This window comes from Myotis nattereri, assembly GCF_964212035.1.
Source record: "Myotis nattereri genome assembly, chromosome: 3".
Classification (NCBI taxonomy): domain Eukaryota; kingdom Metazoa; phylum Chordata; class Mammalia; order Chiroptera; family Vespertilionidae; genus Myotis; species Myotis nattereri.
Genome location: NC_138077.1, coordinates 195382959 through 195404380, shown reverse-complemented (window position 1 = coordinate 195404380; position 21422 = coordinate 195382959). Strand labels below are relative to the sequence as shown.

General features: G+C 54.1%; 1 protein-coding gene across 1 annotated transcript in view; it reads left to right on the top strand.

Moving 5' to 3' along the window:
• ZNF362 (zinc finger protein 362) overlaps positions 1-21094 on the top strand; it is a 37671-nt gene extending 16577 nt beyond the window's left edge. The window contains exons 2-8 of the mRNA XM_081087311.1: positions 1586-1649; positions 1787-2033; positions 5712-6033; positions 6700-6924; positions 15900-15978; positions 16101-16259; positions 19314-21094. Coding sequence (XP_080943437.1) covers positions 1587-1649; positions 1787-2033; positions 5712-6033; positions 6700-6924; positions 15900-15978; positions 16101-16259; positions 19314-19430 — 1212 coding nt within the window. The 5' untranslated portion in view covers position 1586 and the 3' untranslated portion in view covers positions 19431-21094. The remainder of the gene's footprint in view (positions 1-1585; positions 1650-1786; positions 2034-5711; positions 6034-6699; positions 6925-15899; positions 15979-16100; positions 16260-19313) is intronic.
• The last annotated feature ends 328 nt before the right edge of the window (positions 21095-21422 follow it).

Genomic DNA, 21422 nt, shown 5'->3' with positions numbered 1-21422 from the left:
GGCAGCCTCCTTGCTGTTATTATTGTTTTGAGGTCTTTCTGAAAAAGAACCCCCAGGCACCTGGAGCATTCTGGGAGAACTCCAGGCAAGTGCTGCTTGTATGGGGCTGCGAGGGATGGGTAGGGGGAAGGGCAGCTTGGCATCTGCAGGTGGTGGGAGCAGGAGAGCTGTTAGGCAGGGGCCGCCCTGGCCACCCCAGAGGAAGATTCTGATGCCCAGGCGGCCAGGCTCACACCCAGACCGCCCGAGGCTGGAAGTGAGAGGCCAGGGTTTTGCATACAGGCATCGAGTTACTGGCATGTGGCTATTTGCTCAACTGAGACTGGGGTTTACAAAGCAAATTACAAGAGGAACCAACTTGTGCAAATCTGCTTTCTAGTCTTGACTCTGTGACACCCTAGCCCTGTGGTCTTGAGCAGCTCTCTTCCCTTCTCTCCAGGCCTCAGGTTCCTCACCTGTAATTTGGGGTTATAATACCTTCTGTGCCTTCTTCTTACGTAAAGTCACAAGAGATAACTCACATAAAACATCTTTCTTAAAGGGTTGAGATTGGATTTAACCTTTTTGAGGGTTTTCTCCTGAAACCCTCTGTCTGCAACTCCAGTAGGGGCTTCTCAGGCTTGTAAGTACCAGGAAAAGAGGTTGAAGACGCTTCCTTTTGGCCTTGCCTATCAAAATAAGTTCATTTAAGCAATGAGATCAGTTAGGTATTTAGTTAGTAATTTCTGTTAAATAAGAGAAATGGGGTAGGAAGCAAGACAATGGAACCCCTCTGCCCAGCATGGTCCCTATACGGCACTTCTTACTCCAGGGCCACAAGAAGACTGTTAGCTTTGAAGGCCCATCCTGCATACTTCCCTGGTTGAAAGGCCTTCTGACTGCACAGGCCTGCCATGGGACTGGGAGGCCAGGGCCACCAGACAGTCAGTCACTTCTGCTGAAGAGCCCCAGGGCGCGAGCCTCAGGCCCCCTCCGCCCCCTCCTGTGCACTGACCTGACACCTTCTGGTAAAGGGCTGCCCACAGCCATGCTTGTATCTTAAAGGTCACTTTCCAGAGGTACAGTTTCTTGGGTCAAAGTCAGTAACCATTTGGGTCCTTGTAAGTCGTCCCGCCAAGCTGCCTCTCAGAAAGACTTACCTGCTGACTCAGGTTGCCCTGTGTTGTGATGGGGGCGTCTGCATTAGAGGGGCCGTGGGTCATAAGAGCAGGGATGAGGGACGGCCCGTTGCCTCTGCTGTGGCCATTGACACAGTCCCCAGGACTCCTGTTTGCCTTTGAAGGGGGGGGGGGCGCTATTGCAGAATCCACGGGTCCATGGGGTTGGCTCTGCCGGTTCCTTCTGGGGGTGGGGATTGGCCTGCAGTTTCAGGAGGGGCTGGCAGCACTGTGGTCTGGATGTGACCCTTGTGCCCACTGAGGGATCCGCTGCATTTGACACTTGAGCCTGAGGTTGCGGTTCCCTGGCCCTGGTAGGAGGCCTGCCCCGCTGCGGGGTGAGGGTCCCACGCACTGGCTCCGACTTGAGTTCGGCCCAAGCTGGTGGGGAGGGCCCTCTTCCCATAACAGTCGCTCTCTCCCCGCAGGATGGCCGAGCCTCGATTTAACAACCCCTACTTCTGGCCCCCTCCTCCCACCATGCCCAGCCAGGTAAGAGGAGCGCCCCCTGCGGCCACCCTCCCCTCTTACTGCTTTGGCTGTGGGGCGAGGGGCTGGCGGGTGGACTGTCGGCCAGGGACCGGGCCGGGCGCTGGCCAAGCCCCTTCAGTCCCTCTCCTGTCCCGCAGCTGGACAACCTGGTCCTGATTAACAAGATCAAGGAGCAGCTGATGGCGGAGAAGATCCGACCGCCTCACCTGCCGCCCACGTCGGCCTCGTCGCAGCAGCCGCTGCTCGTGCCGCCGGCGCCCGCCGAGAGCAGCCAGGCGGTCATGTCGCTGCCCAAGCTGCAGCAGGTGCCGGGGCTGCACCCGCAGTCCGTGCCGCAGCCCGACGTGGCGCTGCACGCGCGGCCGGCCACCAGCACGGTCACAGGTACCGCGGGGGCGGGGCCGGGGCCGGGGCGGAGACCTGCCGGGTGGGGGCGGGGCTAGGGCCGGGGCCGGGGCGGAGACCTGCCTAGTGGGGGCGGGGCTAGAGGCGGAGACCTGCCTGGTGGGGACGGGGCTAGGGGCGGAGACCTGCCTGGTGGGGGCGGGGCTAGGGGCGGAGACCTGCCTGGTGGGGGCGGGGCTAGGGGCGGAGACCTGCCGGGTGGGGGCGGGGCCGGGGCCGGGGCGGAGACCTGCCTAGTGGGGGCGGGGCTAGAGGCGGAGACCTGCCTGGTGGGGGCGGGGCTAGAGGCGGAGACCTGCCTGGTGGGGGCGGGGTTAGGGGCGTGGCGAGAGTGGCCTGGCCAGGTGAGGGCAGAATGGGTACAGCTACCAGATTTCCTCTGACCCTGCTGAGAGGACCTACCCCACTAAATCGACAGGACGAGGGCCCACCAGGGGCTCATGAGGTTAATCCAGAGAGGAACCCTGACCAGACCTGGGGCAGGTTGGAGGGGCGGGCGGTGGGGGGTGGAGATTTCCCGGGAGGAGCCTGTATGCAAGGAAAGGTTGGCAGTTAACGAGGGAATGGAGCAGCCTGAGGGAACAGCATGTGCAAAGTGAGCATGTGTAAAAAGCAGGAGTAGGACAGTCTGGGTGGGGAGCGCCAGAAGATGATGGTGATGATGATCATACTATGGCAGCTAATTCCAGCTGAGCACCGGTGTGTGTTCACTGGTACTCACTTTACCACTGCCAGCAGTCCTGTGAGGTGGGTACTGTTAGTATTAGGTTGAACACTGGACTGTTTTTGACTTACAAAAACCAGCAGTTTTGTGCATTCACTTTAATGTCCCCATTCGACAGATGAGGAGCCTGAGGCCCAATTTCACAGTCAGGAGGCAGAGGCAGAGGCAGGCAGTGAGGTTCCAGAGCCCATGTGCTAGTCCTTGTGCTCGTCCTGGTTCTACTGAGGCTAGAGAGGAAGGGGCAGCAGATTGTGAGGGGCCTGAGAGCCATGCTCTGCAGTGGGGAGCCTCAGGCAGTGGGGAGCCATGGAAGGATTTTAAGTAGGAGAGGGAAGGGCTCCGATTTGGGTTAGAAAGCTGGGTCAGACTGCAGTGGAAACTGGCTTGGTGGGGGACAAGCATGGTGACGGAGAGGTATGCAGGAGAGGATGGTGGGACCCTGGCAAGTTGGTGGGGTCTGAGAGAAGAGGACAGGTCTGAGTTATGTTGAGAAGAATAGACAGGGCTGGTTGCTAGATTGGATGTAGGGGTGAGGAGTGGGAAGAGGTGAGGAAGACTCCCAGGGCACTGCCCATGAGATGGAACCACAGGAGGAGGGGGAGGGAGGTCATGAGCTCAGTCTTGGATAGGGTGCCAGGGGGACATCCTGGTGCAGTGTCACAGGGCTGGGGGTGCCTGGCAGATGGGTTTTCTCTGGTGGCCACTGTGGCTGGGCCTTTGTTCTTCCCCTGGCTCACCCCTGCCACCAGCCAGGCACCCCTGCCTCTCTTCCCTTCTCCCTCCTCCTTCCAGAGACACCCAAGAGTTATTGGGCCCGTAAGCCTCCCCCAGGCCCCAGCCACACTCTGCACATTCTCCCGTTATGATTTTATTAACTTTATTTTTTCATTATAAAAGTAATATTAAAAAAGTAATATAAGCATATTAAGGGAAATTTGGAAAACAGAGAAACTAAGGAAAAAAAGCACTCAAAATCCCCTAGCTCCTAACCCAGCAGCTTAGAGAGCCTTTTGGTCTGTTTCCTCCCTTTTTCATCCTTTTGTTTGCTTTTTAATGTGTGTGTGTGTTTTGCTGAGCTTGTGGGAGGGCTGTACCCATGATTTTAACTTGCTTTCCTACTTGCCATTCTATCATAAACATAAAGGGTGTCCCTAAAAACTGTATCCACACTTTAACAGCTGATCGCTCAACTGATGTTTCTTTCTTTTCAGATTTAACCCATTGGAATTAATAATCATTCAAAGTGTGTATACATTTTGGGGGGACACATTAGTATTTAATGCATTTTTTATTATAAAGATAATACATAGTCATTATAGAAAGTTTAGAAATTGAAGATGAAAAGGAGAAAAAGTCCTAGTCCCATTATTAGCATTTCATTGTTTTCTCTATAATTTATTTTATTTTATTCTTTAATCACAGATGTAAAAAATGGAGGAATTCACCAGGTAAAAAAATTCAAATAATATATAAGTAAATAGACAAAGTATGAAGCTCTCCTTTTACCAATACATTCTTTCTCCCTGGAGAGCACCACAATTTACACACAATTTAGTTTGGCGTGTCTCTTCTCACATGCATTCCTGTGCACTCACACACATATGTTGTCTCTGTATAATACATATGTAGTTCGGGTGTGTGTTTTAAAATAGAGGGGCTCGTACTGTCTGCACATTTTGGCCTTCTCTCTGTGTCACTGGGTGACACCTGTCTTACTGTCGTGGCTCCCAGTGCTCCACAATGAGGGTGGACGTATCTCTGTGCAATCCCTACTGAGGACAAACAGCTCGTGTCCAGTTTGTCCAACCACAGTTTTGTACGGAAGGTCCATGCATACAGCCTTTGAGTTCATGTGCAAATATTTCTTTAGGGCGATTTCTAGAAATAGAATTGCTTGGTCAAAAGTTACGTACATTTGACATTTTAAGGGCTGTTGCCATGCAGTCCTTCATTAAAGGTGATAAGTGCACACTCCAGCTGCATGTGTGCCTACAACATGCTTGTGCTGGTGCTGGATATTCTCTCTTTCAGTGCACAGAAAGATTTAAAAAAAAAGTGTAGTTTCACCACATGATACCATTTTCATCGTTTTGTCTACTTAATCTGTTATTGTAAATGTTTCTGGTCCCCTCATTTTATTTTTATTTTTAAATATATTTTTATTGATTTCAGAGAGGAAGGGAGAGGGAGAGAGAGATAAATATCAATGATGAGAGACAATCATTGATTGGCTGCCTCCTGCACACCCCCTACGGGGGACCGAGCCTGCAACCCGGGCATGTGCCCTGGACCAGAATCGAACCAGGGACCCTTCAGTCCGCAGGCCAATGTTCCATCCACTGAGCCAAACCGGCCAGGGCTCTGGTCCCCTCGTTTTAAAAAGAGTAACTTTTATTATAGAAGTAAAAATAAAAAGTTTATTGTCAAAGAGTCTGAAAGTATAGTTACACCCCCCAAAAATATTTTTAAAATTACTTTTAATTCTACCATCCACATCACATTTTGGTATATCTCCTCTTACTTTTCCATAAAACAAATACAAACTTTTTAATGGGCAGTAATGTTTAGTAGAGGAGATTGATCAAAATTCATCAAATCCTTCCTTCCCTAATGTTACAAATTTCAGTTGCCTCTAATTTTTACTATTATAACTAACACAGTCGTGAACATCTTTGTGTCTCAGTTGTTGTTTTTTCTTCTGTAGTTTGCATGATTTCCAAGTGCCTTTTATCTAACTCATTTTAGTTCTTAGGTATCTAAGGCCTCTTACACATACACAAGCTCATTTAGTTACCCCTGGACAATAATTTACAAAGGGAAGGGGAGGCTCAAAAAGGCGAGTAACCTGCCAAAGTCGCACAGCTGGGTGGCCAGGGCTGAGCTGGCCTCTGCAGCTGCCCCTCACCCCTGCCCCCACCCCCGTGTCTTCGCAGGTCTAGGGCTCTCCTCCCGGACCCCAGCTGTGAGCACATCAGAGTCCAGCGCGGGCACGGGCACCAGCACCCCGTCCACACCCACCACCACCAGCCAGAGCCGCCTCATCGCCTCGTCCCCCACCCTCATCTCAGGGATCACCAGCCCCCCCCTCCTGGACTCCATCAAGACAATCCAGGGCCATGGCCTGCTGGGCCCCCCCAAGTCCGAGCGAGGCCGCAAAAAGATCAAGGCGGAGAACCCAGGGGGCCCGCCTGTCCTGGTAGTCCCCTACCCCATCCTGGCCTCAGGCGAGACTGCCAAGGAGGGCAAGACATACAGGTGGGGGTCTCGGCCGGAGGGGGTCCAGGTGGGCTTGGGGCAGAGGCTCTGGCGGAGGGCTGTCCCCAGGAGCACAGCAGTGGGGGCTGGAGAGAGGGACCCCAGGGGCTGAGGGGGGCTAAGTCCCCTGCACCCACATCCTTTCAGAGGCAGTGAGTGTGGGGCACACAGCCTGGGTCATGGGAGTCTGTTTCCTCCTCCCTTCCACCCTGAACGTTAGAATCACTGGGGGGAGTTCAAAAAGTGCCAAACCAGGGCCTCACTTCCAAAAATTCTAATTTAATTTGTTGGGGGGACCAGGTGTCAGTCTTTCTTGAAAGCTCCCGCAGTGATTCTAAGGTGCAGCCGGTTGAGCGCTCCCCCAGAACTGTGGGTGTGGCTCTGGGCAAACCATCACCCCATCACCGGACCTTTCTTCCCCGTGAGGGGTGAGCCTGCTGCCCAGGCTGCTGGAAAGGGGCCCCCAGGCGGAAGAGCCTTCTCCTCCAGATTGGAGGTTGTCCAGGCCCGAGCCTGCCTCCCACCTCTCCCGGGGCGGCCTGGGCCCCAGACTCCTCACAGGAAAGCTCAGTCCCGGGTGCACGGTCTCATGCAGAAGGCCTCCCCGGAGCGGAACAGGCAGGGGGTGCAGGCGACTCCCGGTGTGAACCTGCCTCTTGCCCACAGGTGTAAGGTGTGCCCGCTGACCTTCTTCACCAAGTCCGAGATGCAGATCCACTCCAAGTCCCACACCGAGGCCAAGCCCCACAAGTGCCCGCACTGCTCCAAGTCCTTTGCCAACGCCTCCTACCTGGCCCAGCACCTGCGCATCCACCTGGGCGTCAAGCCCTACCACTGCTCCTACTGTGATAAGTCCTTCCGACAGCTCTCCCACCTCCAGCAGCACACCAGGTGAGTGGCCTGCTGCTGCCCGCCTGCAGCCGTTTCAGCTCGGCACCTGTGCCCATGCAGGGACCTGGGGCAAGGACCTTCTCTAGGCACCCACTGCCTTCAGGGTCAAGACCAAATTCCTTTGCTTGGTATTCGAGGGAGGCCTTTTATGATATGGCCTACGGGGACCTCACTGGCACCAGCTCACACTGCTGCGCCATCCCTCCCATCCTTTCTCATCTGCAGGTCTTTGCACATGCTGTGTCCTTCACCTGACACCCTCCCCTCCTGTACCCTGTTTCTCTGGCCCTGTCCTATCCATCTCTCAGTCCACTTCCTCCAGGAAGTCCTCCTGGGCCCCCCTGAGCTGGTTCCACAGGCCCTGGGCCTCCCCATCACAGCAGTGGGAGGCTGTCTTGTACTTACCTGGCTATTTGCCCTTCATCCCCAATATTTTGGGAGTTCTCGAAGGCCAGGGTTTGGTCTCCATTTCCACCCCCCACCCCTCCCCAGTGTGTGCCGCAAGCATCTAAGCATTTGTTTAATATTTGTGAAATAACTAGAACTAGCTTTTATGGGGCCATTTAACAAATAATTACAGAACCTCTTCTATTAGCCAGATGTGATTCTAGGTGCTGGGAATACGACAATGAACAAAACAGATAAAAATCCCTGCCCTCATGGGCTTACCTTCCAGTCCAGTGTGTGAAAGGGAGATTCTAAGAGAAACATGCTTTAAGGAAAGAAATGTTTTTGCAGGGGAGGACAGACATCAAAGAGACTGGCTCACCAAATAAAAATACCATGGAAATTTAAAGAAACAAACTCAGGGTTTTCGAGATGGCAGTTCATCTCCTCCGAGGGGAGAAACACAGCCCTTTTCTCCAGGTAACACTGCTGTGTTTGCCAGTATCCGCCTTGCGCCGTCAGGGATAAAATTGTTTTTGCCGCGGAGTTGGTATCTCACAGAAAGCACTCAAGGTTTTCTCTGTTTTGGGGACGAATGCTCGACAGAGGGACCTGATGTCTGACTTGTTTTGTTGTCCTTATGTGTTCATTTCTCTCCATTCCCGGGGTGCTCTATCAGGGTGCAGCAGGCTTTGTCTGTCGCTCAGACTTGGGGGTGTGATGTGTAGGTAGGATAACAAACAAATGGCAGAACGGCCACAGGACAAGGAGTCAGTCCGCCTTTCCCTTTCTCATGCCTCCCCTGCTGTAGATTTGGCCCCTAAGTTTGCTTCAGCATTTCTCTGGTTTTTGTCATTACTTTGATTTTTTTTTTAAGGTTTGGCCAGTTTCATGTACAGAGAACTATATGTAATCAAGCCCCGCTGGTTGCATGGTTGTTAAAATTAGAGCATGCGATGCTAAGGTTTGAGAGTTGACTTCTGCCAGGAGACTGTGTGAAGCCGCAAAGTTTTCTTATTATCTAAGATCGGGAACCTAGAACCAGCCTCTTCACCCTGTCTGGTTTGCTCTATAACCTGGAACAGTAGGTACCATCTTTCGGAGAATCCCCAAGTTGGTCACTTTTCTGGGCCGGCAGGAATGACTTTTTCTACAACCTTCAGGACGCAACTCCCTGGGGTCTGCCGCAGAGCAGAGCCAGTCCGGTTTCCTGGGGGGCCCCCGGTGAAGTCCAGTCCTCGCTTCTGACTATCAGGCTTGTCATGCCCAATTAAATGACATTTTTCCTTAAATGTGACATTTCTGGCATGGTCATGGTTACAAATTTGATTTACCCAATTTAGTCCTATGAGGAAGGAGAACAGATTCTTATTGAACCTGCTTACGGAGCCGGCGATGACCTCAGGAAGAGAAGGGTCTCAGTAACGTCACGTGGACTGCTTTCTAGCACCTGTTCTGAGTGTTGTCAGCAAGGCCAATGACCTGTATGGTTTTCAATAGAACTATTATTTTTAAATTTCCCTGATCATTCATTGGTTTATATCTATGTTAAATTTTTATAGTGTTTCCCCTCCAGAATTCTGAAGGTTAGTTGGGACAAGGCACGCTTTAAGGAATATTTTATTCTCATTTGTACAGATATGGCCTCCTAAAGTGAGGATTAGAGAGAAATCAAAGCAAAAGAGGGTTTTCTCACATGCCTATTAGGAAATACCATTAACTAGAATTAAATCACTTCCATCCAATGCTGGGCCGTGTTCCTCTTCTGCTGATCTTGGGTAGTTAGTTCACTTTGCAAAGTCGTTTGCTTCTGGACTAAAGACTCGTGGACCCTGCCTGGGCCCCGGGCAGTGTCCGGTCACGGTGATGGCGTCAGCTTGGACGCCGGTGCCACTGTCCATTCCCTGAAGTATAAAGAGCCGAGTGTGGCTGGCACGGTCCTCTGCTGAGGCCGTCGTCTCTGGATGCTTCTTCCAGACTCAATTTCTGACCTGCAGTTTGAAGCAGGGGCCTTCAGGCAAGTGTGAGGGGTAATCTGACCGGTGGACAGGGCTAAGACCCTCTGGTCTGTTGGGTATAATAGTGAACAACATCAGAACGGAGGAGAATGGAGCCCTCTGTTAAGGTATAATCACGGTCCATTTTTCAGATTAAAAACACAGGCAGTAAGGTAAGGGCATGGACCAATCTTCAGGGCCTTCTGATTTATCTCATAAAGCACATGTTATGATTGGCACTAATTGATAAGTATAGTTAAAGCTAAAAAAAAAAATCTGTGGATACTTATTGTGCAAGTCTCTGTGCGTGTTATTTTTCCTCCATCTTAAAAAACATAAATATATAAATATATATAATTATATGGTGAATCTATATATAAAAGCCTAAGCGACTGTTCAACCAGTAGCTATGACGCGCACTGACCACCAGGGGGCAGATGCTCAATGCACAGGCATGGAAACGTGGAACAGACTGATGAATCTCAGAGGGAAGAGGGGAGAGGGGAGGGCAGGAAGAGATTAACCAAAGATCTTATATGCATACTAGAGCCCCAGTGCATGGATTTGTGCACCGGTCGGGTCCCTTGGCCTGGCCTGCGGGGATTGGGCCGAAACTGGCAGTCCGACATCACCTGAGGGTCCCAGATTGTGAGAGGGCGCAGCCAGGCCGAGGGACCCCACCAGTGCACGAATCCGTGCACTGGGCCTCAGTATATTTATATTATATGTAATTATAGAGCACACATAATTATATTCTATATGATTACATGTTATCTATGATTATATTACTATTATATTTATATACATTACATATAATTACAGATATTCATAACGTTAACTCAGGGAGCTTGAGCTTCTCTTCATTTGCTTTGCCAGCTTTCTCGTGCTAGGAGCAGGCTAGCTCTCGCTCTAGTGTTCTGCTGATTAAAAATATGTAGAATTGCCCTAGCAAGTTTGGCTCAGTGGATAGCGCAGTGGCCTGTGGACCAAAGGGTCCCAGGTTTGATTCTGGCCAAGGGCACCTGCCTCGATTGCAGACTCCTTCCCGGCCCAGGCTCTGGCTGGGGCTTGTGCAGGAGGCAACCAATCGATGTGTTTCTCTCACCAATATTCTCTCTGTCTTTCCCTCTCTCTTCCACTCTCTCTAAAAATCAGTGGAAAAATATCCTCAGGTGAGGACTAAACAAACAAACAAAAAAAAATAGAGAGAGAATTTAAAAAATACCCAATTATTCGGATCACCCCTCTTTTTATAAAACGGAGGAGGAAATCTTTGGTGTCGCCCGGCAGCTTCTGGAAACTGCAGGAGCCTTTGCGGTTAAAGGACACCTCGGCCTTTTGTAATTCTGGATTTAGGAAAGGCTACAGCACAGCTGGCAGCGCGGGCATGGTGTGGGCATCAGTCTAGTAGAAAATACACACAGTAGCAAGCAGTGATGATTATTAAGGACCGAGTTTTTCCAGAAGTAGACATTTGTTAAAAAATATTACTTAAGCCTCAACAAAACAAGCAACAAGGAATTCACAGGCCTAGAGGAGACTATTTCATCAGAATGTTCCTTGACTGGGGGTGGGGGCGGGGGGGGGTGCTCTCTATTCCTGAGGGCACAATTTTTTTTTATTGTTTTTTTAGTGATTTCAGTTCTCACTGGTGAAAAGCCAAACAAGCAACGTTTGTAACAACATTTAGGGACACATCATGAGTCATTAGGCAGCAGCACATATTAAACCCCCGTGTCAACCCAGTGACAAAGAGGTGGGGGTCCCAAATGCCCACAAGTCCCAGAATCCTTTAGACAGACACACACAAAGCCACCCGATTCCAGGTGACCGAGGGGGAGGCTCTAGGACCTGAGGCCTTGAATCTGGGGCAGGGGGTTTGGACTCAACCATCAGGGCATAGAACCAAACCCGTCTTCCCAATGTCATTGCCAATAGTGAAGGGAATAAGAAAAAGATGTTCATGTCCAAAACGGACCAGCCCCCGTCAGTGAGAAACGGGCTGAGCAAGACTCACCCGGCTGTTGAGAGCGCTGTGCTGGGAGCACGCAGTGCGCCGGTGACCCTGGAGCATCTTGGCGGGGCCTCAGCTGTCAGACAAGCACAAGGGAAAGGGAAGCAGGTGACTTGAAAGGGTTGCGAAGTCCAGGCGTCCGGAGGCTCAGCTCAGGAAGCAGTAATACCACATGCGTTTGAAGAGAAAATAAGCAGGGTTTTGTAGCGAGTCTGCTCGTGGTAGGAAGACAGCAGTGGTCTCGTGCAGTCGGCCTACGTACACATCTGCAGCTACGCGATGCACAAGTCAGGGAGCACATGCTTCGTGGGTACAGAGAGGGCTCCGAGTTTTATTTTGTGGGGGACACATGCTAGACAGGGTGACTCTAGGTGCGTGTGGTTGTTTGTTCAGACTGCAGAGCGGTTTGCCTCTCCTCCTCCTGGCTGTGTGACGCGTTGTACGGGTGTAGTGTCGGGGACAGGGACGGGCGCCATTCGCTCTCCATTCTGCTGAGAGTAACGACAGTGAAACCATCACCGCTACAGGCGGGGCACAGGGAGGTTTACAGCTGTGACTACACGAAGCACAGAGTTGGTTCTTGTATTTTCATGTATTTATTACTGTGTCATTTTCCGTATGAAAATGCACACAGAAGCAAGCGCTGATAGTTACTGAGAATCTGAGCGTTTTCAGAAGTAGACATTTGATTAAAAATACGACTGGAGACTGCAACACAACAAGCAACCGGAAGTCCACAGGCCCCGTAAGCTGCGTGTGCCCACCTGCGCTCCTGGTCAGAACGCGCCCGTGGGCCTGGCTGTGCGTCGCGGTTTGCACCCAAGGTGCCCATCAAGCCCTCAGACAGTGTGGACTGGGGTTTCCTCGTAAGACATGAAAGTCGGAACAATGCCACGGGAGGGAAGGCCAGCTAACTCCGAGCAGTGAGCGAAGGCCGCCGTGCTCAGTGACAAAGCACAGCCTGGCATAAGCCATTCCTCATGATGGGGTTTCATTACCTGGGAGAGAAATGGTAACGAATGAACCCTTACGTTTATTTAAACACGGGATAAACTCCCATTTGGTGTGTTTCATAAACTGTTTATCTTAAATAGAAATGAATGTATTAAAAACTAACACCACACCAATGTTCTGTGAACACCTTCATGGAAGCCATCTGCTCCCTCCAGTCTTCACGATGCGACTGTCACCCCTGTTGTGGGGATGAGGAAACGGGCTCAGGGAGGCAGTCACTTGTCTGCGGTCACACTCCTGGGAGGAGGGAGAAGGGAGATTTGGGGCCTGGGGCTGGGGGCTGGGGTGGAAGGGCAGGTGAGGGGCACCCGTTTCGGCTCAGCTTCCCTGTGATCCACACGCCTGGGGTCGGTGGTGAGCTCTCCATCTCCACAGGCGAGGGAGCCGGTGGCGGGTGCTCCCCTAGGGGGAAGGTGCCCCACAAGGGAGGGATCTGGCGCTGCAGTTGAAGGTTTGGTCCTGACTTGAAACTCCGGGACTGAAGAGCTTTGGGGCCAGTATCCGTGAGAAGGGGCAGGCTGGTCCTTCTTTCATCCAAAGTGGCTCCCCGAAGAGGGAGGGCCACACACAGGGACTGATCCATGGTCGGAGGCAGGCTCTGGCCCAAAGGAACTCCCTCCACAACCCGGGAGGCTGGTGGGTGTGGAAACTTCATAGGAGGGAAGTGTGTGGTGGAGGTTGGAGGCGATCGTCTGGGCCAGGTGGTGAAGGGCCCATAGCCCTCCCTAGTGAGAGAGGGGAAGGGTGTTCCTGGCAGGGGGAATAGCATCAGCAAAGGCTCAGAGGCTTGCTGGGGGGGAGGTTTGCACATGTGCTGGGGGAGGCTGATAAGATGCCCCTCTGGGGAGAGCAGTGGCAGAGGGGAGGCTTCAGGAACTGAGGCCTTGAATCTGGGGCAGGGGGTTTGGACTCCGTCCTGGAAGAGGAGAGCCAGTGGAGGATGCCAAGCGGGGATGCGACAAGGCCAGAGGCATGTGCCGCCGCTGCTGTGTGGCCATCAGAGGGGAGAGGCAGAGGCAGGGGGCCAGGCAGCTGGGGCTTTGGGGAGAAGGCTAGAGGGGGAGTTTCCTGGTCAAGAGGTCTTGGCTGGGTCACTAAGGAAAGACCTCAAGTCCCCAGAGGACCATCGATGAGTCAGTCAACAAACACGTGTGACATACCCCTGAGGAATGAGTGGATGCTGATTACATCGAGCATATTACTGTTGTCGCTGACTGACTTCAGAGAAAGAACTCACTCTCCTTCGTTCAGCCGAGGACTGTGTTGAGTCCTCTCTGCCGGGCCCTGGGGTGATGGTGGTGAAGGAGATCGAGGAGGCAGCCAAGAAATCAGCGCCTAGAAAGTGACAGCACGACTTCTGGTTGGACCCCGGCACTTGAGGGGTGGGCTGTGGGGGCCAGGCCTAGTCTGGGGGGTCAGGGAAGGCTGCCTCAAACAAGGGGCCTTTATACTGAGTACAGGAGTGGGGGGTTTAGCTGGGTATTCGCTGAGGGAACTGTTCTTGGAGGAGGGACCAGCCTGGGTAAAGGACTGGGGGTAGGAGGCAACTTGGAATGCTAGCGGGGCCTGTGGGGCTGAGCTGCAGGCAGGGGAGAGGCCTGACTCGAGCAGTGGTGGGAGGTGGGGACTCTTGGTGAGTATTGTGGGGTTTCAGCCCAAATCCGTGCATATCCTGGGGCCCTTTAGTCCCCTCTGTCACCGGATCTCTTGCTGAATGAATCCCACAGCCCTGGGGGGAGCAAAGGTGGGAGGGAATGGAGCAGATTCTGGCATCAGGCGGTCGGTCCAGATGACTCTGAAGGTCCTTCCATTGTAGAGGCAGGGTGCAGGAGCCTGGGATGATGTCCCCAAAATGTGACACCCAGAAACATGCAGGCAGAGTAGGGGTCCTCAGGGCCCGCCAGCCCAGCTCCACTTGGCCTTGCACCCGAGACCGGGCTGTCCCTGCCCTTCGGATCCGAGTCGGAGGGCAGCCTCTCCCGTGCTGAGGAGGCAGCGGGCGCAGGGCTGGTGGCAGAAGCATCGATGAGACATAGTTCTCTGACCAGGACGTGGGGCGCTTGGGAGCAGGGAGCTGAGGCTGGACCCCACGGCAGAGGGCCTTGAGCGACGAAGGAATTTGGACTCATCGGTGTTGACAATGGGCGGTCTCCGTGTCATGGGCTTGTTGATGGCAGGGAGCGCCCCTGATTCAAGCCCAGCCAGCATGGGGCCTGGCCCAGGGCCTCAGTTCGCTTGAAGAGTGGTGACGGGCAGAGCAAACCCAGTTGGCAAGGTGGCCCGGGCCTAGGGAAGGAGCCACCAGGAGGCCGGAGCTGGGTCCTCCCTGCACCTAATGCTCTTCCGTAAAGTAGGTAAACGAGGTTCAGACCCAGCCAGCGTTTCACTCCCCACCTGCTTGGCTCAGAGGTTTTGCCAGGACAGGTGATGAAAGGCAAGTCCAGGTGGCAGGAGGAGGCTTGAGTGGGGAGAGCGGGCAGGGCCCCCTCCACACACCTCCCCTCGGTCCACCTGTGTCCCCACCTGGCTGTAGGGCGGGCATGTGCTGCCCACAGACTTCAACTGAAAATACACCATCAGCCTCCACGTTGCCTCTCAGTGAGGCCCGCCCTGGCCCCCCGATGAAACCTGCACCCCTCCCTGCACTCGTGATCACCTCACCTTGTTCTCACAGCACGCATTGCCTCCCACATGTGACTTGTGTGTTGCTGCCTGTTTGCACAAGGCGGTGGTTTTTGTCTGTTTTGTTCACAGAGGTAGGTACCCGATGTAGTAACTGTTCAATGAATGAATAAGAATACTAGTGTTCACTGAGTGCTCACTGTGTGCCAGCACTTGAGGCTCAGCCCTTTTCATGTATTATCTATCTTCATAAGGCCCAGTGAGGGAGGGACTGGATTTCGCACCCATCTTGCAGATGAGAAAACCGAGACTCCGTGATTTGCCAAGGTCACCCAGCTAGTAAGGGGTGGAGCCAGGATGAGAACCCGGAATGAGGGGAACAGAGGACTCACAGGAAGGACACAGAGGGGCTGAGCTTTAGGGCCACCCTGTCCTGCATTCTCTCAGTAGTTGGAGTGACCGTGTAGCCATCATGGACAGGTGCCTGACATGGGGAGGGGTTGGAAACAGATATTGGGGCCAATCAAAGGGAGGAGTCTCCTTTTTCTGAGGGAAAGCAGCTGTGAGCCTGTGCTCTTTTCAGGGGTGGCCTGCAGGTGGGCTTTTTAGAAGACAGGGGCCAATGCAGTCCCAGCAAGCCCTCCATGATTAGCTAGAGGTTGGGGCAGGTCTCCGGGTGGGTGCCCCTGGAGGGTTGGGCTCAGCAGGGACTTGGGGAGCAGGAAGGCATTAATCATAGACTGGCAGTGGTTGGTCAGAGAAAGAGGGGGTGGCCTTTGAAGACCCCAGCTCTTGCCTGGGGCTCGCTCTGGGGAGAGTTTGTGTAGTGGAACCTGGGAGGCTTGGGAGCCAGAGGTCTGCACGGGCCAGTGAAGGCTTAGGGGCCGGAGCTGGCCTAGGGGTATCTGCCGGACTCCACCTCATTGGGCTGCCCCTTGCAGAATCCACACAGGCGACAGACCCTACAAGTGCCCGCATCCTGGCTGCGAAAAGGCTTTCACTCAGCTCTCCAATCTCCAGGTGAGTGCCACCTGCCTCCTGCCCAGCAGGTGCAGTTACCTGTAAAGGGAGCATAAGCAGGGGGTGGGGCTGGGGCTGGGCGAGGCCTGCTGGCCCCTGACTCCGTCCTGCGCTCCCCACAGTCTCACCAGCGCCAGCACAACAAGGACAAGCCCTACAAGTGTCCCAACTGCTACCGGGCCTACTCGGACTCCGCCTCCCTGCAGATCCACCTGTCCGCGCACGCCATCAAGCACGCCAAGGCCTACTGCTGCAGCATGTGCGGGCGGGCCTACACCTCCGTGAGTGCCCGGGCTCCCCGGGGCCTCCTGCTCTCCCCGGCCTCCGCTTCCTCCTCCTCAGAGCAGTTCTGACAGTTGCCATTTTCTAGACAAGAAAACGAGGCCCAGGCGGGGCTCCTAGTGCCCCCTGGAGGTCACAGTGAGTGGTGGAGCCAGGGCTTGTTCCCAGTTCTCTCTCAGGCAGCCCCAGGCCAAGCTCCGAGCTCCCTGGCGGCCGTTAGGGTTCAGAAGCATGGTTCCTGCCAGACCCCAGAATACTCCAGGCCTTGGTGGGGGGACTTGGTACCCTGCTTTCTGGAGTCGGAGGGAGAAAGGCCTTCTTCCTCTGGGGAAGCGGCAACCCCCATCATGGCCACAAGGTGGCAGAGCGACTTTGCCTAGAGCCACCTCAGGTGTCAGGGAAGGTCTGGACAGTGCCAGAAGGGTCATTGCATCCAGCCCTCTGCCCTGGGTTTGAATTTCCCAAACAAGGGCCTTTCAGACCTCAGAAGAGGGAGTCCAGGTGAGTCACTGTGTGTGCGCTTCTGGCTGATCAAATATTCTGGGTAACAGACCCCCGTGTGTACCAGACAGACAGCTCGGAGCCTCACTTTCCTCAGCTGTCAGCGGAGGAGGGAGAGTTCTCAACTCACAGGCTGGCCACTGGCCCTCGGCCGCCTCAGCTGACACACTTACTCAGGGTTTACTGAGCGCCTGTGCCGGCGCTTGGGAACCAGGATGAACCAGACAGATGTCTGGGCTGCCAGGGAGGTTCGAGTCGGCTGCTGGAGACATTAAATAAGTGGCCACACAGATAAGTATGTGCTGACAAGTTGTGGTGATCGCCCCAAGCAGGGTTTCTCAGCCTCGGCCCATGTTGGCGTTTGGGCAGGTACTTTCTGCTGGGGCGGGGCTGTCCTGTGCATTGTGGGATGCTTAGCAACATTCTTGGCCTCTGCCCACTGGCAACCCCCTCCCCAGTTGTGACAACCCAAGATGCCTCCAGACCTTGACAAATGTCCCGGGCGTGGGGGGCACAGTCGCTTCTGGTTGAGGACCATTGCTAAGAAGGAAAGTGTGTTTTGAAAGACAGCAGGGAGGACAAAACGGAGCGGGGAAGCAGAGACAGGTCTGGGTCGGCTGTCTGAGGAAGGAACATTGAGCTGAGGTCTTGGAGGAGAATGAGCCGGGTGAGCAGGAGGCGGGGGAAGAACATTCCCTGCAGGGAACAGCAGATGCAAGGCCCCTGAGGCAGAACAAGAGAGGCGTGTTCAAGGAACTGGAAGAAAATGGGTCGCCTGGGGCTGTGCGGTCTGTGCGGGAGTCTGGATGTTTTCTAGGGGGAATGGGAAGCCTTCGGGAGGGGCCAGCTAGGAGAGTATGAAAGGTCACACTGGCTGGAGGGGACCCAGGGATGACAGGCGGGTGGTCAGCAGTCTGTGGCAGATGCCAGCGGCTGCAGCATGCTGAGTGCCGAGCACCTGGCGCTTCCCTTCCCTGGAGTCAGAGGCAGAGGAGCGACTGGGAGGACAGACCCTGCAGGGACCAGGGCCCTAAGGGCATATGTGGGGAGCCCCGGAGACCTAGGAGCCCGTCCTCTGACCTTCAGTCAGTCCCAGTCCCAAGCTCTTGATCCTCCTCTACACGCCCACTCTTAGAGGAGGTGCCTCCAGCATCCATAGCTGGGGTTCTTAGAGGGGATCTGTCTGAACTCTGGGGGGAGGGAGGGGGTCACCTCTTACCTGGCCTGAGGCCCCACCCTGAACTGGGCCTGACTGAACAAGAAAAATCAATAGATTGATTTTTAAACTACTGCAATACATAAAAGAAACACTGTAGAATAGTGAATCCTCATGTTCCCATCAGCCCCCAGAACCCTCAGCCAATCCTGTTTCATCTGAAGGTTCACTTAGTGTCTCCACAGAAGGACTCTTTAAACACCCCTCCAGCACTTCTCAATGCCACAGAATAGCTCACTGCAAGTCCTTAACATCCAATACCAGGCAGCATCCACATTTTCGTTTGCCCCACGAATGCCATAATTTTATTTACTTAGAATTTTATTCATCAGCATCCAAATAAGATTTCTACATTGCACTGGGTCAGTATATCTTTTAACCTGTTGGCTCCCCTGACTCCTGCCTTTTTTTTTCTTTGCAATTTATTCATTGAAGAGTCATTTCCTAGTTTGGATTTTGCTGATTGCTTCCCTCTGATGTTGTGTGACAGCATGTGGCCACCACATTTGAGGGTTTTCTCTGCCGGATTCTGAGCAGATTGAGGTATGAGGCCAAGGAGTGGCAGGTGGGAACCAGAGTGCCACCCTGCAGCCTAGTGTGAGGCCTGTGGGCCTGCAGATGGGCCTTTGGTCACCTTGCCCACCCACTCTTGGGTGCCTCAAGTCAGATTCAGCAGAGCCTGTGGGGGGCACTCAAGGAACGAGCTGAGCATGCCCAGTTTATGCTTCCAAACTCGCCAATCAAATCAGGCGCCACTTCTCCTCAAGGGAGGGTCCAATGTGGGGGTGCAGAAGCCGGGGCTTCCACCACCACCTGGAATGAAATGCAAAGCCAGGGAAGGCATGGTTCCCTCAACACTTACTGCATGCCAAGATCAGTATCCACATCACCCTAGCAACCCTTTGAGATTGCCCTGCCCACCCTGCTTGCAGAGGAGGATCGGAGGCTTGGAGGGGTGAGGTGACTTATCCAGAGCGAGGCTGAAACCCAGGCCTGCGCTCCACCTTCACTGCGAGCACCAGCCAGCCCACTTCGCTGCAGCTCGCTGGTAAATGGCAGCTGGCCTGGCCCTAGGCACTGCCAGGTGGGCACTGCTGAGGGATGAGCTCTCCAGCCAACACGAGGGGGTCAGACTCTGGTCAGCGAGCCAGCCCCCAGGCCTGTGGATGCAGCACGCCTGGAACCCAGGCGGATGCTCATCTGCTCCCCAGGCTGCGGCTGCTCGCTGGCTGGCTCATTGCCAAGGCGCCCTCCAGTGGCCCCTTGTGGGAACTGCAGCCTCTGCCTCCCCTGCCAGCTGTTGGTTTTATGCTCTGACTCTCATCCCTGCCCACAGGAGACCTACCTGATGAAGCACATGTCCAAACACACGGTGGTGGAGCACCTGGTGAGCCATCACTCGCCCCAGAGGACGGAGTCCCCCGGCATCCCGGTGCGAATTTCCCTCATCTGAGCCGACCCCAGGCGCCGCCCTGCCCACTGGCAGACACAGACCCGGGCAGCACCAGGCCCGACCCCCTCCAGGGCCCTCCAGGAACAGCCGAGCTCTCAATGACCTTCCTGACCTTCCAGAAAGCCTGGGCACAGAAGCCCTGCCCGGCCCAGCTCCGGGTGGCCAGGCCAACCGCAAGATACTGGACTGTTTGGTGGCATCCAAAGACGATCTCAGAGCACTTTGAACCTCTCTCTGTTGGGTTTTCTTTTTCCCTCCACCCTTCACTTGCTTCACTGTTGTTGTTTTTTTTTAAGTTTGTTTTGGAAATAACAAAAAAGATATTTATTGGCCAAGAAGTTGGTGCTGCTAAGACCGAGAAATTAAGAGTTGGACAGATGGACACAGAGAACCAGAGGGCAGCGTGGGACCGCCTCTTGCCATGGCCTTAGGTCTTGAGGGAAGGCTCAGGCCTGGGTTTCTGGACTGCAAAGGGCGGGGGGGGGGGGGCTGGTGGGAGGGGCAGGAGGCAGCTGGAGCGAGCCCCTCACCCTGGGTGCCCAGCGTGGACCTTGAGCTGCACCCTGAGCATCACTGACCAGAGGGAGGCGGCAGCCACCAGAACTGCCCAGACTTCAGGAGGCAAAACGAGAGGGGCCGGGGGATCAGAAGGACCAAAGGCTGCAGTGCTGGGCTGGGCTGGGTGCAGCCCAGGGAAATGGGGCAGGGTGGGCTGGGTAAGACCTGGACCCCCAATGCCCTTAAGACCACCCCAGTCTACCTCGGTGCTGGCCAAGAAACCTATTGGCTACCTCTCCCACCATCCCAGACTGTGGGCAGGGGGATGGGGAGGGAGTGGGTCTGGGGCTAGGACCCCCTCCATCATTTCCTCCAGATGGGACATTACCCAGGGAGGGGTTACTTGTCTTCCCTGCCATGGAGGGGGAACCCCCAGCCCAGGCCCTCAGCCCCTCGGTAGGGAAGGGGTCCTCCGAAAGGAGGGTCCCAGGAGCTGCCCCTGCCCTCAGCCCCCACAGACACACCCCGATCTGAAAGCCATGCGCGTCCGTGTATATAGGAACCATGTACAGAGACCGGAGAAGCCCCACTCCATCCCCCGGGAAAAAAAAAAACTAGACAGAAACTCATCTATATATTCTGTATCTGGAGTTCCGTTTTGAATATTAACTGTGTTATTTTTATACACTTTTTAAGCCTTAACTCACCATTGATTTACCAGTTTAACGTCTCCTGGGGTTTCTTTTCCCACAGGGTTCTCTGCCCCCGCCCGCCCCCACCCCTTTGTTTGACTTGCGTCGTCTGATACTCAGTATTGTAGCTTTTGTCCGCATGTTACTACCCTGTAAATACGCTGTTATACACACTGTTAACACCCTCTGCTTTTTCTATGGGACCTCCAGGCCACCTTATTTAGAACTAGTTACCTTATTAAAAAAGAGAAAACAGTCTGTTGGCCTCTCAGTCTGCATCTTGGTGGCAGGGAGGTGAGGGCAGGCGCCCCTAAACGTCAGGAAGGAGGTTTGCATTACATTGAGGAAAAGGGTGGGGAGTGAAAAAAATCCAGTGTGGGGAAAAACACTAAAGGGGGCAAGACACACAGGAATTCTAAACCCTCTGCTCTTTGTGTTTCTCTGTTGTGAGGAATAAACATACCTGCACCCGGGTGGCGGTGGCGTGTGGCGTGCTCTGTGCGAGGGCGGGGCTGGGGGCACCTTCCACTGCTCCTCTCCCCTCCCCCCCCCCAGACTTGGAGGGAGATGGTGTGGATTACCTCACAACCCCCTATGAAGTGGGCAGCAGGCCAAGAGAGGTATTTTGCCGAGGATCATGCTGCAATAGAGGGACGTAAATTCAGCCCCAGTTTGTCTAGTTCTGAAGCCTTTTCAGACGCATGGAGTCCACTGGTGAGGTTCACTGCAGCTTCTCCCAACCCTCTGTGGGGGACCATCGTGAGTGCCCAGATTTGTGGGAGCTATTCCAGTGACTGAGGGG